Source organism: Spodoptera frugiperda, chromosome 20 (assembly GCF_023101765.2).
Source record: "Spodoptera frugiperda isolate SF20-4 chromosome 20, AGI-APGP_CSIRO_Sfru_2.0, whole genome shotgun sequence".
In the NCBI taxonomy this organism is placed as follows: Eukaryota; Metazoa; Arthropoda; class Insecta; order Lepidoptera; family Noctuidae; genus Spodoptera; species Spodoptera frugiperda.
Window position 1 is genome coordinate 8,970,679 of NC_064231.1, and position 18,919 is coordinate 8,989,597.

Sequence of the window (18,919 nt, forward strand, 5' to 3'; positions counted from 1 at the left end):
TTATTATTGATGAGTGTAGAATTATGGTACTGCGTGTCGACTTGCACGCAACTTGTAAAAGTGGGTGCATAAGTAAGTTGCTTGCTCAGCTTTTATGGGCGTAAGTATATCTGTATCTATATGTGATCTGTTTCTAAGAATAAAAAATTGTACAGTCATAGTTTTTATAGAGAGACATTATTTGAATTTGATAATAGAAGATTGAATGGGTTGAAGATATATTTTAAAATTATTTGATTTATTTATAACATAATATTTACAACTAAACTGTAGAACTTAAAAACTAAAAAATAAAATAAAAGAAAACTAGAAATTACTTACTATTAACGAAGTATAAAAAATTTCGTCCGCATCGACGTCAATAGGGCTTGTCCATGGCAGCGAGGTGATGATTGAGTAGGAAAAAGGGTTAACGGGATTTCAAAATTATACATTAAATAAATATATAATAATACCTAATGCAAAAAAAAAACTCCATAACCATACATTTGAGATCTCAAAAGTTAGTGTAATTGTATAGTTACTTATTTCATGGACAAAATAAAAAAAATACGAGATAACTAATGTATAATGACAGTGACGTCAAGTTTATTTGAAGAATTATTTACAAAAACATGATAACTAAAACAAATATTTACGTCGAGTAAATATTTCTTTAGGTACTAAGTCTAGATTTTTTGTCAGTACATATTTGGTGAGAGACTATAACCTAATCTAAATACATATTTCTTCATAAATCTAAACAAACATATGTAAGAAACAATGATAAATGTTTAATAATACATTTTACTCTGTAACACGTCTGCGTTTTTTGTCAAACTGTTCAAATAATTTGTCAGGCACGCACGTGACATTGTTTTTATGTTGAAGGGTGTTTAAAGGCCTAAAAATATATGAGTTTTAAACATGTACAGTGTACATTCGTGCCTGATTCGAAAGTTTATATAAAGGTTAACTTATTAAGGCGTGATTATGACAAGGAGCTGCTGAATGCAAGTCATTGGAGTTGATATGATAGCGGTCACGATGATAGTAAAAGCTACAGCAATCATAGAAAATACAAACAAAGTCTGTAAGTAGATAGGTAGGCAGGTATCAGGAGCTGCGTACTGCTTAGCAGGTTACTGGGGCTTGGGCTTGAAAAGCAGGAGTAGTGACGGGGTGGTTTTTAGTCCAGTAAGTGTCTGACACGCCCTCTCGTCTCGCCCAAGACGGGAGAAGAGATTGGAAGATTCCCCCCTCCTTAAAAAAAGGTAGTTAGTTAGTTAGGTATTGGGTTTTTTGATAGTAGACAGAGGCCCGAATTGCACCCGATGTTTTCAGCAACAGTTGTTTTTCTCAGAAATAGTTGCTGCTGCTCAATTATTTTACTCCTATTGTAACAAGGTAACCTGAGTTGAAAAAATATTGAGATATTGAGAACATATGATACCTGTATCCGTATTCTAAACATTGTTTAGTTTATCTACTAAATATTTTGAAATAATATACTGCTGCTGCTCCTACTGAGACACTTCATAAAAATATATGGAAAACGACGCTATGAGGCAAACTAGTACAATGGACAAGTGGGGCTGAGGCCTTAGTCGTCAGTAGCATATATGACCATTCAGAAACAAATGAAGTGATGTAATATAGTAGAAACAACAATGTTCTGACATTTACGTTCAACTCTTTGATGTCTTCCCAAGAGATGTGAAATGTGAAGCTGGGACAAATTCACAGTTTTTCAATTTACATAGTGGTCGGTTTTGTATTGTACCGCGATCCCGCACTGGTTTACCACCCATTTAAAAATCTGACTTGAATTGAGTGTGACTAGATTAAAAGGCTATATTCACCGAACAAATTCGGAATCTAAACAATTTTTGATTGATATCTTTTACAAAAATTGTGAAGGAGTATTTATTTGGGTGTGATTTTTTAGTTTCATTTTGTAAATTTATGTGTATGTGTATATATATAGTTACGCTTTTTATCCCCGAAGGGGTAGGCAGAGGTTCACATTATAACACTGTACAAAGTACAGCCACTTGGTGGTGAGCCTATTGCCATATACCGGACACATTTCCAAACTCCGTGCTACTACTGAGAAATTTTCGAAGAACCGAAAATAGCCCTGCAACATTTTACCCGAATCGAACCCGAGACCCCTTGCCCGGCAGTCGTACTTACGACCTAGCGGCCAACAAGGTAGTTGTAAAGGAGATGGCTAAATGACTGACCCAGGCATAATAACAAGAATACGAATTTCACGCTAACCCGTATCATTTAAATATTCATTTATGAATTATTTTGTGTTTAACTAATTCTTATAACTTGGTGAACAAAAATTAACAAAAAATAAGTTTCATAATTGATTTTTTTCTGTTGTGGTTTGACATGACAACACGGAAGTAGGTACTGCAAGCTATTATTAGGATATTAGTTTCCCCGAAAATCAAATCGAAATAATTAAACGAACATCAATTTTTAATAACGGTAATATAATGACTTTTTTCTGAAACCAAATAATTGTAAATGTTTTGATCGACACAAAATATATATTTTGTATAAGATTGCACAATCTTACTATATATTTTGTGTCTGTCTTTGGTTACTTTGTGTTCATTATCTAGTATAAGCAGCAGAATTGTTTACCTATCTACCTCATATATAAATAACTTTCGGCTCAGGTACATCAAAACGCCTTGGTAAAAGTTCACAGCAATGTTGTAGTTTGAAGTTTTTGTAACGTTGTTTGACGTAGGAACGCTACTTTATTTTCAGGATTGCGCAGATATGCCAAGTTTCTGGACCTTCTTAATTACAAATTATCAATTTTTAATTATGCGGCTTTATTTATTGCTAGGTACCATATTTATACAATATTTATTTGTACGGGTTACGACGTCCATACTTTGGTTTAGCCATGTCCTTTGTGTATATGTATAATGAAGGTGATATGCTAATATACTAAATAACACGCCAAGTCTGTGTATAAAGGTGAGAACAAGTTTAAAAATGTAATCACGTACGCTTTACTTCAATAACAATTTTAAAGAAAATAAAATAATATTTTTTATCACAGATTTTAGATAACATTTTAAAATTATAATCTTAAATCTGCCATTAAAATAATCATATTTATTTTTTAAGACGTTTTTAGCCATTATTACGGCATTCATATCAAGATGTACTATACCAATACAGCCTGTTTTTTTATCGCCAGCCAATTTTATTTCTGAGAGAAAACATTACATTTTCCAATAAAAAAACATTTTACAAAAAAAAACCTACTTCACTGAAGAAAGATCAAATTGACTTTGATTTCGAAAGTCGGTGTTTCTCATTATTGTTTGTTTCTTATTTAACACCGACCTCTGAAATAAAAGTTATTTGGATCATTTTAGTGTTCTTTTTAACTGATTTTCTTCATTGAAGTCGGTTATATTTTTTTGAAAAAAGTTTTTTTTCTAATTATAAATGGAATGTTTGAATGATACCTAACTCTCAGTTTTTTTTCTGGTGATGAAAAATCAGATTGTATAAAAAAGTAACACACATATACACAATATACAACTTGTTATATAGGTATATAAAACATAATGGGCTGCAACTAGAGAACCTACTGGAATGATTACTGCTAAGTACGTTTGGCGCACCCTGAGCAGTTAACCTCACTACCATTCATGTTCACTGGCCAATCTGTACTAGAGTAGGTGCTATTTCCCATGAAAATACGCTCAAGTTGATTCAAGTTTTTGTCATGTGGGAACGTCAGAGTATAAAAGACATTTTTAGTACCACATCTCTTTCCGTGGGTATCATAAGACTTTTTTTTTAACGTTGAAAAGCCTGCGTTTGACCGCCAACCCGCTTAAGATAATAAGACTAAGGTTGCTGCATAATATTTAACAGAGTGCAGTTTGATATATCTGAACCTCTTAAAAATGATCTCCAACTCACTTGTTAAGTGTGGAGCTAATGGAAATCTCGTCTTATGTAGATAAGATAAGGCTCATAATGCTGTAGAGGACTGTCATTGGCAGCTGATGTATGATACAATTTTGAAGAGTGTAAAAATATAGGCAACGCTCAAGTGTCGAAATCAGTCGAGCACAATACGTAAGGCCAAAAAATCTCATTTACCTGGCACATGTTGATAAAAAGGTTGAACATTAATTACATTACCATCACCGACGCCCCAGGTGCGTCCACAGGCGAAACACCCTGTTTTATTAGCCCCTGTTATATACAACTCGTTTGTCAACGTAATTAATGCTGTACCTATGTTAATATGAATTGTTTATACAAATTTTTGAGAAGAAAATTCGTATGAGTTTCATTTTTTGAATATATTTTTATATATATTTTTTGTAAAATTCATTCATATTCACAGTAATGCGTTTAAATAGAGTCCAAATTTCTTTGCACGTTATGTTAGTACACGGCGGTTTAAATACCGAAGAAAACAAAGTACAGTTAAATTTAGATTTTATCTTGACTGGTCAATCAGTCAGATCCCAGTGGATATTCAATAGGCTTTTCTCTATATCTCCGACTGTGGACTAAATTCGAGTAAACGTCAACTGTATCAATGAAGTTGGTCGAGATTTGCAACCGCATAAACAAACAAAAGACAAACGAGCAGTGTTACAAGAAAATACACATGTATGGACATGTTATATTATGCCTCAATAGTTTGTCACACACACAATGACAACTAGAGTTTGTACTTGTAATGAAGTACTCAATTAATTAGAGAAATTCTCAGAAATCTCTAATTACAAGTGATCATTGAAATATTTGTAGAAATCTATTCCTGTCCCCATAAGTTGTAAATAGTACAACGCCCACACTCAGCCACCTTCGTGTTGAAATACATTATTAATCATTCAGACAGCTAGTCAGCAATATTCTGTACGTGATAAGTATTAGTTCAGTACACCGAGGCTGCCGACACGTTCACTAACTTGTCAGGCGGTGCCTTGCCAACACGATAATCTCATTGTATAGACGCTCAAACTACTTCTACACATATAACCTATTTCTTAACAAAAGCACATTCGTTCAGCATTGATATCACGAACATTACGAGCCTAGAATAAAATGCAAAAAAATAAACGAGAGATTTATTCTTCAAATCAGAATAATATATTGCCTGAATAACAAAGATGATCAAATGAAACATCAAAAACACAATAAAAGACGAGCAAACGCTGCGATCGCATTTGCCTGTATGATAACGCATAGGCAGATATATTGTTGAGTTACGCTCAATACTATTTATTTGGCGATATTCTCCCTTGTGAAAATCTCTTAGATGCGATCATAAATCTCTTCGGTTGACATAATAGCGTAAAGGGAGCGGCCTGGATTTATGCATGTTTGATTTAGAGGGAGGTGAATGTTGTCATTTTACCGACGTTCTTACTAAAAATATGGTGCGCCTACTTTCACGAATATCATTCTAAAAGGAAAAACGTAGGCACACGCGCTCGTTTCTGCACTGTTTAAATAAGTACATGAATTTTCATGAACGTTTCGGAATATCGCATACGTAATAAGGAGCTTTATAAAAAGCAGAGAGCATAATGCGTGTGTTCGGAACCGACCTCTCCACTTGAAAGTCGAACGTACCAAAATTGGTCTTCTAACAATTTGTGAATTGCCCTTGGCATGCTTACCTCGGAGCCAGATATCGTAAACTTCGTTTCTTATGCACGTTTTCGTTTTATGATTTATTGTTAGGGCTCATTTTGATGATTGAATAATAAAAACTGCTCCGCCCGGTTCCACATTTACATTTGACTTTCATTTTACCACGTGAATTTTAATAAGATTTTTATAAAGAAAATATTTTTCTGCAACGGCGATAGATTCGGAAGATAAAATGGGAACTGAGTACTTTTTATTTAGAATTTATCAGATTACTTCTTAGTGGGAATTTATTTAACCTGACGATTGCAAAGAGAGGCTGACTATTAAATTTATTTGAGAGCCGGTCTTCGTTTATTGCGAGTCGGATTGGAATTGGAATATCCAGACAGAGCAGATTAACAATTTTCGAATTCTAAGGACAGCCTGTGTTCTAAATTCAAGACACGATTCAAATTAAGTGATAAAGCGTTGAGAGTACGCCGCCTGCGCCCGGTTGTCACCCAGTTATACCCAAAGAAGCGACGTGCCCCTAGCGCCATTACGAGGAGCTGCACTGCAACAATTTCACAGAGGAAATTTTCTGGTGTATCAACAAATAAAGTGGTAATCAACGCTTGCTATACTTAGATACAATGTAGTATCGCATTTAATGACATGGAGACAGAAGGTGTAAGAATAAAAAGTGTATAAGACTTATACAACGCTAAGTCCCATTTAATTGTCTGATTGAGTGTATAAAAAATTGAAATTAAATATTATTTTATATGTTCAAGGTCTTTATCCTAGAGTCTCGTATCTAATAGTCGCATTTATAACCACTAGACTAACGAGGCAGGCTATATAGACGGTGTTTAAGTGTTTGTAGTTAATGTGTGATTAGGAGAAGAGGAGTCGTGACCGTGAATCTGATACAGAGAGCAATTTGCGGGTAAATATTGTCCTTGAATTGACAGTCTTAATAACGTCTTGATAGAGTTCTGTTTAGATTGTGATCGTGTTGCATATTGTTCAAAATAATGTTATTGTTTGGAGTTGTATTACTGTAGATGAGTTCAACAATCTTGATCCCCTAGGTTCAACTCTTAGATTAGTTTAAACATACTATTGTGCTTTATAATTTTTCAGGTATGACAATAGGTGTTATTAACTAGGTAAAAAGTAGCAGTAAGTAAAAGTCTGACTTTTAGTCAATAAAAGTCTGACGCTTGATTCGCTTCGCCCAAGGCGGGAGAAGTCATAGGATGATTTTTCCCCCTCAAAAGAAAAGCTTCATGAGAAAAAAGTCGAAAGTCGTGACACTACACTATAATATTCTATTCTAACACAACTACATAAAGCACACAGCCATCTAAATCATCCAATAACACCAAACATGGTACAGTCAGCAACAAAACTGGGAACGTCTCAATACATCTGAGTTTAATAACAAGAGATCTTCAAATAAACAGATCACGTATTGAACACGAAATTCATAATCGGCTATGGAACATAACCCCAAGATATTTGTAAGGGATAACGCGAAAACTGAAGGTGTTTATGATTTTATGACGCTACTCCATTCTCGAATACGGTTGTACAATAACAATAAAGTGTTACGAGCGATCTGATGAGGAAAAAATGTCGTACGTTTTAGTAGAAGGGCTAATGATATTTTACTTTAATAAAATTCTCTCTCTAATATGAGGCATAAGCCATTGCTCGTATGTAAGCTTTAGAATAATGAGATAAAAATTTAATAAGTTTTAAACGAATATGCTGTTTGTATGTTAATGTTATGGTAGCTAGTGAAAGCTGGATAAGATTGTGTTTTGTTGAGAAAACTTAACTGCTTTATGTACTTTGAAAGTTTATGCGCTCATAAACATATGATTTTGGTTGTAGATGGTAGGAATATAATCTTCTATGCTATACTCATTTCATATACCGAGTTCCACATTCAAGCCGCTGAAGAATATTCATAATGAGTTTTACCGCCCGGAATTCAGTCAAATGTATCGGATTTGAAACTATCGTAGTAATATTGTTCAGTCCTAATTCCAATGAATCCACAATTGTTTTTGGACATGTATAAACAATCAGTAATGAAACAACAAATTCTTGCTACAAAAGCAAATCTAAATGAACAACAATACAACACAAACTTCAAACACAAGCCAACAAACCGAACAAACTAAGTATAAAATGGTAGAAAAAACAATTTATTAAATGAAAATGTAATCAACACAAATTACAGGCTGGCGAACGATAATTGAATACGTCTTTATTAATATTTCAATTTACACACGCAAAGGACAAGAAATGATAGATTACTATCTGGAATATCTAAAAAAATATGAAGGGACGCACCAAGATAGGAGACCACAAAGAAATACAATACGAGGAAATTGTCTCCGAATATAATTAATTTTATCACAGTTACGATGAAAAAAATTACACAAATTCTACTTTTGTTTTTTTTTTCCAAAAATAAGTCGATTTACTTTTTAAATATTTAGTCAGATAATATTATGTTCATATAAATTATATTCTTCTATTATAATTATTCTACTATAATTTACACTCAAGTGTAATAATATGTTCGAAGCGCGACCCCTCCGACCGATACTATTTAAAACATGAAAACCTATAGCAGACAGTCTTTATAACAGAAAATTGGCACCTGTCACCTCCACTTAAACATTTAATAACATGTTCTCTACTTAGTAAATCTAGTAGTCATATTTATTAGTAAAAGCGATTATCGACTTGCCCCATAAGGTCACGAAAATTGTAAGCAGTGACCCCAGATGGGCGAGGGGCGAGTAACTGCGAACGCGACCGAACAAACGGAGAGAGGGAACTCTTCAGTCGTGTGTCAACCGCCGATGACGCCGGTCGTCCGCGCCGCGCTCCGTACGCAAATATTACGTGAGCTTCGTTATAACTCGAATCAACTCTCCGATTGAAATGTTAATTAAAACCGTGTGTGAGTAAAGTGCTTACGGCAATATATGGAGGGATAAATCTCTGTGATATGTGATGGAACAGTTTGTTTAAAAACTTAATGAGGATGTATGTCTTATTAGCAGTACTGAGTTTACTTGTAAAAGGTAATATCAATTATGTGAATGAACTGTGTTTTAACTGTTTTCATAACGAGAGTGCTAGGTGCTTTACATTAAAAAAATATATATTATCTCATTTCCTAATGTATACGGACAATGTCCCGAGTCCCGCGTTGGGCGGCATTAAGCGACGGTGACAGCTACGATGTTTTAATGCAGCTCCACTTTCAATTTAGGAATAAATTGCATCGAGATATTATTCATGGATACCGAAGAAGCCGTTATTATAAAAAGCCATTCATCTTCGAGCGCCATCGTAGGAAAAAGACGTTCCTTAAATAGGTTTTCAAGAGATCGGTATTTATTCGAGACGATAATAAATCATTTATAATTTCTCTTAAAACTTTTACTTTTGACTTTGATTAGGATTGACATTTTAAATAGGGGGATAAACAAGTTTGACCTTTTCCAGTTGTTGTGGTTAACGAGTTTAATAAAGAATCTTGAGTATTTAAGAAAGTTTATAGAAGTAAAGTGGTCGGTTCGAAGTCAGCTGAAAAATAAGACCTTCAATTAAATCGTCAGCGTATCTTTTATCTCGATGGTCCCTTAGTTACATTTATTCAGGGCAGCCCGGACCGGGGTCGCTAAAAGCAAATTGAGCCTTAAAAATACAAACTGGATCTCTTTATAATTTTTTTATGGAAATAACTAAGAAGTCTTCCATAATCGATATTCAATTTATTGGCGACTGGTTTTCAACTACGGACAGAATGTAACTTATTGGGAACTTGTTCATTAAGAGTCTAGTGGACTTTACCACAAATGAAGCCATATTTTCGAAGCTTCGAATAATTTATTCTCTTTTTAGTTTTGACTTCCTCGGTTGGTTTGCGTTGTAGGTTATGTAACAAAACAAATGCATTTTGAATGCTTTTATATCACAGTTTTTAGAAATAGCTGCGACAGATCTGTTATTCTTGGTCTATATTTAAGTAGTTTTTCATACATGTTACTATGTTATAAGTTCTTTTTCCTTCCCATATTTTATTAGAAAGTAGTTTAGCGATTCTGATTAATATGTTATTTGACCTTTTACAAAATAATGTCTATATACACAACTGTATTGAGTCAATATTGATAGAATATATTTATTTATGTTAACAGTCTTCAATTCGTGTTTATTTGTCCTTATCACGAATTCTAGTAAAACTGTTTTATCGCTTTACATGAGTTTCTTGTGAAGTACATTATGTATGGATTGGGTATAAGATATCAATCTCGCTCCTATTCTTCGTGATTCACTGGAATAATACGTGGGATATGGTTAAATTATGTAAAGACATGTACATTATAATATGTATGAAAAACATTTTTTGATATTTAATAGTTTTACATTTTTCGTATATGTTGTCTAATATGGAAAGAAAGAAGGTAGGGAGGCCTTTACCCTGCAGTGGGACGACTATGGCTGAAAATAAATAATTAATTGTCTTATATGGTTTATATGTATGTAGTATGAAACTACATCTTCATCTGTCCAGTACGTTTTGAATTTGTTGAAGTAAGAACACTCTATAGCTTTCGCGTTAACAGTTAATTTACATAGTATTTAGGTACCGTACTTATCTTCGCATATACATAAGGTGAATTAGATGATAGTCTGCTTGCTTTCATCATAGCCTATTAAAGGGCATTTCTACTTACCCTTTTGGAAAATAACATAATATGTGATTCTACATTATGTTATTAAGCGACTTATTTCACACATACGAGTGACTTTTACGTACTCTCAAGGAGTGATTGATTAGTCTATTTGTAGTCCCGACACAGCGGAGTTAAAATAGCTGTAAATAAGTTGTGACAGCTCGATATTTACCCGTCTGGAGGCGAACGAGTGATATAACTGGGTATCTCGTACTCGCCTATTGGGAACACATTTTTACTTTATTTTGTGTGAAAATACTAATCCAAGAAACACTTTTTTCTACTTCGATACATGAATATACGTGTTTTTTGGATCAAGGCATTTTGATTTTTGTTGCTGCTATGTACTTAAAGTTCAATTTCGTTTGTTGAAAAAGTATTGGACGAGTGGATTGAATTTTGTAGTTGTTTGAACAGTTTATAGGCCGCCTACATTTAGTCACTGTTTAATGTTAAAGGTTGAGTTGGACTTATGATATAATAGCTTCTAGCACGTAACGGACGTTGACTAGATTTAAAAACTGTCTAAATTGACTTTGGTTTTTAATTTGTTGACCGTAAAGTTGATTTTTAATGTTCATGTGTTTGCTGGTAGTGATTCATATCAACTAGGTCGTAGTTATAAAAACATACAGGTTATATATATGTACAATGTTTAGAATCGTGTTACAAGTCTAGTTTGGATTTTTGATACGTAGTTGAATTCCTACGATAATAACAGAAGTACTAGAGACAAATTAAGCTACAATCAAAGAAACAAAGAATGAGCTATTTATTATTATTGTGTTATTATCGAAAGGAGAACATTCTAGGTTTTCGATTGAAAAAGTAACCATGGAGTTTTTGTTGTTATCCATAGGAATGTACCTACTCTTCACTAAAGTGCCTTTAAAAGTACTTTATATTGATCTAATTGTATTACATCATTTGACTTTGACAAGATTAACTGCAGTACGTTTAATGATTACTTAAACTATTCCTTAGTAACGATTTTGTATTGGACTGGGTTAAGTAACCATTAAATGACTCTGAGTACGACAGTAAGTATAAGACTAAGGTACTTTGGAGTTAGATTTATTTTTGACTAAGAATAAATGATGAATAAATTTGAGTTATTTAAGGGAATGTATCTATATTGGGCTACAACGTGGGTTGAAAAGCTTACTGATTTGTACAACTTTATTCAGTTGTAATAATGGCAGTAATTTTCCTTTTATTTAAAAACATTAGAAGCTATTTTAGGTGCGATACGTTTTTAATAAGCATTTGGAGATATTTATATCTAATGTTTGGAATATTTAAGTACACAGTACGCCTACTTTTCATGCTTGAGGGTGCGGGTTCGACACCTACCAACGGCAACTACCAATGTGACTTTTTCCAAGTTATATGTACTTTCTAAGATTACTTAGACACCACTGACAAACGGTGAAGGAAAACATCGTGAGGAAACCTGGGCTTATAATTTCTAATTATAAGTTTGAAATCGCAAACTCGCATTGAGCAAGCGTGGTGACTAATGCTCAAACCTTCTCTGTATAAGAAGAGGCCTTGTCAGCAGTGGCCACTTACAGGCTGTTGATGCATGTAACTTCAATATATTTTTCTTCACAAATTTATAATGATCATAGCCGATGGCATTGCTAAACTTTGGAGTCTCCTTTACATAAGTGGGTTTGACATAATCTCCGTGCTTGGCAAGTTGAAGGTTGGGAAGTTCAGGTTTATCAAGAAGTACTGTTGTCCGATTTTTGTTATTAAATCTGTAGTCCCATAATCAGCTAAAGAGTAAATATGGTGACAAATGGTTGAGGAACTCTAGGGAAATTGACGTAGGTACTGAATTTGATCTTTTATTTTTATAATCTATATCAGATATATAATCTATATCAGATATAGTATAGATTCTATACTAATATACAAAGCTGAAGAGTTTGTTAGTTTGTTTGAACGCGCTAATCTCCGGATCTACTGGTCCGATTACAATAATTATTTCTGTGTTGGATAGTTCATATCGAGGAAGGCTTATAGGCTGTATACAATATCACGTTATGGCTAATAGGAGCCGACACTAGGTGAAAAACTATATAAATATAAAAGTAATCCACGATTCTGTGTCTTTTTTACGCCTAAACTACTGTACCGATTTGAATAATTCTTTGTATTGGATAGTCCGATTGAGAAAGGTTTTTTGACCATATAACATCACACAGCAGTCAATAGGAGCTGAGCAGAGTAGAAGTAGCTAGTGTAATATATAAATTGAAAATAATAGGTATATTCTGTTTCTCAAAAGCTACCATATTCTATTATTAAATGTCTGTAGGTACTATTAAAAGTTAGGAATCATAAAACATTGTTGGATCTACCCAATTAATATTCCTTTGATCAAAATTTAGATTCCATTTTTTATCTCAACCTCTTTAAATTCAACATAAAAATCTTCCGTCAAAATATTATCTTTGAACGTCTAAAAATATCAAAAAGAAATTTGAAACGTTAACTAACAAAAAAAGGGAAAAACTATAATATTATAATGAAAAGACAATAAAAATGTAAGAAAAACATCAAAAAGCTTACTAAAATTAATCTAGGAACTAGTCATTTATTCAACGAAGCTAGGCCTTTACTTTTTATTCTTAGAAATATAGGTCTTGATATTCCTCAATTACTGAAAATATCTCATCAAAAGAACCTCAAACTGTTGAGTTTCTTTGAATCAAATTGATTTTAATTTTACTTTTATTTTCATACCCTGTCATCATCCCTATTCTACTATAATATGATAAGTATTACAATTTCTCCTCTCAGTTTCGTTTACCTACATGATGAACTGTTGCTACCTACTTCTGCAAATAGATACTGGTCGTAAGTTCAACGGCCAAGCTTCGACTTGTATTAACATATGTACATATATAATACATATAATAAAATCGTAGAAAAGTGCTGTCTGTACATTGAAAATAAAAATAAAAAAAAAAAACAGGGGTTATTGTTATGTCGATGTCGAACCCAAAAATGTAATTAACTTTTTTTTTGTCTGTTTGTCTGTTTGTCTGTTTGTCTGTTTGTCTGTTTGTCTGTTTGTCTGTTTGTCTGTTTGTCTGTTTGTCTGTTTGTCTGTTTGTCTGTTTGTCTGTTTGTCTGTTCGTCTGTGCGCGCTAATCTCAGAAACGGCTGATCCGAGTTGGATGCGGTTTTCACGAATATATTGTGGGATGCTTAAATTTACATTTACGTGTTTGTTTCATGTCAATCGGTTCATAAATAAAAAAGTTATGTCAAATTAAAGAATCACGTCGAACATTCTATGCTATAAGCATAGAATATTCCATTAATCTCCGCAACTATTTGACGGATTTGGTTGAAATTTGGTACAGATATAGTTTAGAACCTTAGAAAGGACATAGATATATTTTTATTTCAAAAATCAAAAAATAAAAATAAGAAATAAATTATTTATAAATAATTCTATGTCGATCGTTACACGACTTCGGTTCATGTTATTGTTTTAATTTATCGAAAAAAAGTAAATAAATACATAGTAAAAAGGTATGAAAAAGGTATGAAAAAAATAATATCAATATAATAAAACATTTAGTACAAAGAAAATGCTCTAACGGAGTATAGATAATTCTATGTCGATCGTTACACGACTTCGGTTCATGTTATTGTTTTAATTCATCGAAAAAAGTAAATAAATAGTAAAAAGGTATGAAAAAAATAATATCAACATAATTAAACTTTTAGTACAAAGAAAATGCCCGAACGGAGTATAAATAAATAATCCAAGTTGTCTTTATCCTCGATAGATGGCGTTGGGATCGAAATAGATCGCGCTATGGTTTCGTTACATTCATTTGGTTGGGTATCGGCCGAGCGCTTCGGTACTATCGTAGAAAAAGTGTATTATCAGTCGTATGATTATTTGTCTGTAGTGGTCCTGCTGTTTCGTATATTCTAAATTGGTTTCGTTGTATTTGTCAATTAATAAGTTTATTTGTTGGGTTTTCCTGGTTTTTTGGTTAAACTATTTAACGTAGGTTTAGTTTGATATCGATTATTAGTAGTTACTGTAGTTAGTTTTTTTAATAAAATTGTAAGTCTAATTTATAAATTAATTAGATTAGATTTAAGTCGTTTCTTTTAAATTATTTAGTTTAAGCTTGGTTATTATAGCATAGAGGATAGGTTGTAATATAGTTTCTTTTTTAATTGTTATAAATTCGTAATTCGTAGCTTTCTTTAGTTTTAAGTTAGTTTAAGTCCGTTTTTAAACTATTTTTTCAATGCCCTAAGTGAGTATACATCTATTAAATTCAAACGCAGAGCTCATTATGTTGATTTTTGAAGAGTTCCATGGAATATCTTCCACATCTCATTTTTGAAGAGATCCCGCGAGATCGGGAACTATGTGGTTAAAACCAAAAATTTGCCGGAAGTCACTATTCTACGCGAACGAAGTCGCGGGCAAAAGCTATATGTACATATGTGTGATGACGGTTCAAGTCTGTTTCCAAATACTAAGTTCAATCCAAGTTTCGTGCTATTTTGAGTCTGAGTCTGAGACCCTGATATCAAACTTGAGACTTTGTATTTACTTCAAGGCCCGAGTGAATAGGTTGCTTATGGGCAGACGTACTTTATCTTAGGCCGCATCATCACTTACCAACAGGTGAGATAGCGACCAAACGTCGACCCATGAATTGTAAAAAAAACTTGAGCAACTAATCGGCGAAAGTATGAGTGATATTTTATTTTAATTTCATATGAAAATTCCAAATTGCAATAAGTAGGATTACAATGGTAATTTGACACACTACAATAAACGAAAATAATACAAAAAGTGAATTTATAATTTTACTGACTCCAACTCGACACACTACGTACCTAAACGTCAGATTACTTGTTAAGCAACCTTCTCTATGGCAGATATTGTAACCAATTCGGACGAATCGTTTTGCTTTGAGGTTCCATGTACCAACTGTATTATGGTTTCGACTAGTCTACGTTAGGTATGTTACAAGTCTACGTTTCCAGATATTTAGGTGATTCTCCTACAATCCTTCAAATGAGTCATATTAGAAATGTAACCGTTTTAGGCCCCAGAAAGGTGCTTCATTGATTGTTGCATCATGTGTTAAAAAATAGAAAAAACTGCAACAATAATATAAATAGGCACTGAATACGTTTGCTACTTAATAGATTTTATAAGACAAAATCCCATATAAAAAGTAAAGCAGCATCCAATCTATCAGTTGTCTGACTGAGCTAAAGTTTATTTTAGTGACTCAGTCTCTTGCAAAGTTTCGGTATTTCAAAACAGTATTGGAACCTTTACATCCGACATCTTCTTTAAAAAGAAAGAACAATTTTGAATGTTCCTGTTTGAATGGTGAAAGATAATATACCAGATTAGGTAGTACAGTGAAACTTGGTTAAGTGGGACCTGGATAAGTGAGAAACCTCCACAAATGGAACTCATACTGAAGTCCCTACCCATTGGCACTGAATTACCTCTATTAGTGGGACAAACAACCCTCTATATCTGGGATTCGTTCTTTCGTTTTATCATCTTAGTTACCTCTATAACTGAGACATCAAGTGAATTTTAATGCATAAACCTCAGTAACTGAGACAACATCGTTTTGTTTCTTGATTTACTTATTTTTATTCATTTATAATGTGCACATAACACATTGTTTTATTTAAGAATCACACCTCTTTATGTAAAATAACCCGTATGTTCACCTCCATTAATGGAACCCTCTGTAAATGAGACAAATGTTTATTTATACCTGGTTATCTGAGACACTGGGTTAGTGGAATACCTCTATAAGTGATACCAATTTGAAGGTCCCTTGATGTCTCACTTAACGAGGTTTCACTGTATTAGTTATTTTAGATTCTAGTAAACGATATTCACATTATGTCTGTGGTATTTTTACCTTTAAGGGCAGCGTAATTTAGGAAAATAGTCAGTTATATTTAGAGTCAAGCTACTTATAGATATGTTTAGTGAAAAGCGTTGTACATTACTAGTCCAGTCAAATAAGGATTTCACCTCGAAATGTGTGATAGTCAAAGTGACGATAATGGTGACGTTATCATTACATTATAGTAATGATTATGATTATATTATCCAAATACTTCACATTCTAAGATTCTTGTCTTAACCTTAGTTTGCCTGGGCTATAACGTATCTAAGCAGAGAGCCACAGATGGTGCTCAGTAGAGCTGATGCCTGATCCGGAGCTGCGGACTACCAAGGGGTTTACTGCGGCTCCCGCTCCGGTAAATCAGTAGTAGGAACGGGGTGGTTTTTAGTCTGTAAAAGTCAAACATTCATTCTCGCCTCGCTTAAGGCGAGACAAGGCACTGAAAGATTATTCCCCTTAAAAAAAGTCACTTAAATGAAAATCTTAAGTATACCTAACGGTTAATAAAACCTCCATACGTATTGAATGAGACATATTAACGTAGGAATCGCTCTGAAAACCTTTCAGCTTTTACTGGTGTACTTAATCTGATGTAATCGTTCAAGGTTAAGCCTGACTTACAAGTATTTCTTTTTGTATATAAAATCGATGTTTATGTAAATAAAAAAGTATCTAAACCGTAGATTTTAATACATATATCTGTATGAATTTACGATTAAAAATCTTTTATCTTCTAGCTTTTTGTAGTCTTGTACCTACTTACTTTGAATACATTATTATCTACATATAAATGATTAGAGATTGTTTATACCTAAAGAAAAATTATGCCAAATATATGTACCATGTCAGCCCAGTTAAATACTTAAAGGTATTAAAGCGTTACACGACACAATGCTTGACCACTTTTCATTCAAGACTTTAGTTCAAATTTCGTGGTCCCAACCAATACGTGGAAACTAAACTATTGTGATTCAATATCATTCCAGAGAGCAATTTGTATTGTGTTCTTAGAAATAGTAATTGTTTTAGGAACACTATGTGTTCTGTGATGTGATGTTACACGTATCAGATACATATAGTTCATAAATGACAAGAGTTACAAAATGTCATGTTTAGTTTGTGATGCTAGCTTAGAAATAGAGAGTATTACTAAGTCAGTTTATTACGGCTACTGTATTATCATATACAAAAGTACAGGCTTATCTAATAGGAATATCTCAATAAAGAAGCTAGGTTACTACCCCGCCTAGTGAATTAAGAACCGTTTGTAGTAACATTCGGGAATAAAACCGCAATCCCACTACTGAGCGCCCGTGAAGGCTGGGTGTACAGACATAAACCACGGAAACTTATGAGCCTCCAGTGTCCCATACAAAGTTAAGATGTCTCCCAATAGAGCCGCGGGAAAAGTATTCCTCTTCCCACTAGAAAGAGTTCAAAATCGATCAACAATCTTAATTTATTAAGTCACAAAATTAGGTTAGTATGATATTCTCCTTGATTTGAGCCTTCAGTGAAGTTCGTGCGACGTGCCTTGTTAATTCAAGTAAGAAATAATTTCCATTTCCAAGCGGCTGGTGTCCGTGAACGTTGACGGTACAGTCATACTGCACTGCAGTCGTACTTAAACGTTGTTACTTACTTAAAAAGTGTTAAGAAAACTAGCGAATTAGCACGAAAACTACCTCCCACTAATTAACTGACTTTAAACAATAAAGTTACCTTAGTGACGTCTTGTATCACCAAGTTGAAGGCGAGACTTTCAAAGATTAAACAGTACAAGTTTGTAACGCTTTAACAAGGTCCCGCTTCTGCGAGTCCCGAATCATTGTTGTAAAGTCCAGTTTGCTTACCTCCGGGGAAATGAAGCGAGATGGATATATTTACAAGACGTACACCCCTCTCTTTCATCTCGTACAAAATTATAATATTTTATTAAAACCCTGGGATCGTTATTTGGTCGTGGAATTAATATTTCAAACGTCTAACTTTTAGACTTTCCATACATCTTGCTTATGTAACTTGGACGTTTCTATCTCGTTCGCCTTGTTAACTACGTTTTTATTCTACTTCGCAATCCTCTTCGGTAATAAGTTTTGGAACATGTATTAATGAAACTATGTTGAATACATAAAGTATTTTAATAATTCTGTTTAAAACTTTTCGTATCGTGGCTGGGTACTTTAATAAAACGGGTGTTTAAAATGTTGGAGTCCCGTCGGAAAATTAGGAACGTTACGTGATGACAGGAATTATGTTTTGGAATAAATTTCACTTTTAATGGATCCCTTGTTTTATATGAACATCAAAATAACATTACGATGTTTATGATGAATATGGAGATAGATGATGGTCATTTATCGCGTTATTGTTAAACATAAAGTAGATAGAACTATTTCTGACTTAGTGGTCGGTATCTGAACAACAAGCGATATACCGACGAAGAGGCTCAAACTTCATAAAGTAGTATCTCAGTATCTATCAACATTAATTAAGAATGTATATTAAACTAACATCGATACTACAAAGCTACATTATTAAACATCAACGAAACACTAAATGAGCCCCACTGAAAACTATTAAACA

The 18,919-nt window shown here is 33.4% G+C and overlaps 1 protein-coding gene across 2 annotated transcripts in view; it reads left to right on the plus strand.

Annotated features, from left to right (window-relative positions):
- Positions 1 to 8,479: 8,479 nt before the first annotated feature.
- Positions 8,480 to 18,919, plus strand: part of LOC118261973 (uncharacterized) — a 30,171-nt gene continuing 19,731 nt past the window's right edge. The window contains exon 1 of one of the 2 annotated variants that reach the window (XM_035573050.2): positions 8,480 to 8,732. In XM_035573050.2, coding sequence (XP_035428943.1) covers positions 8,687 to 8,732 — 46 coding nt within the window. In that variant the 5' untranslated portion in view covers positions 8,480 to 8,686. The remainder of the gene's footprint in view (positions 8,733 to 18,919) is intronic. The other variant, XM_035573051.2, reaches the window with a different exon arrangement.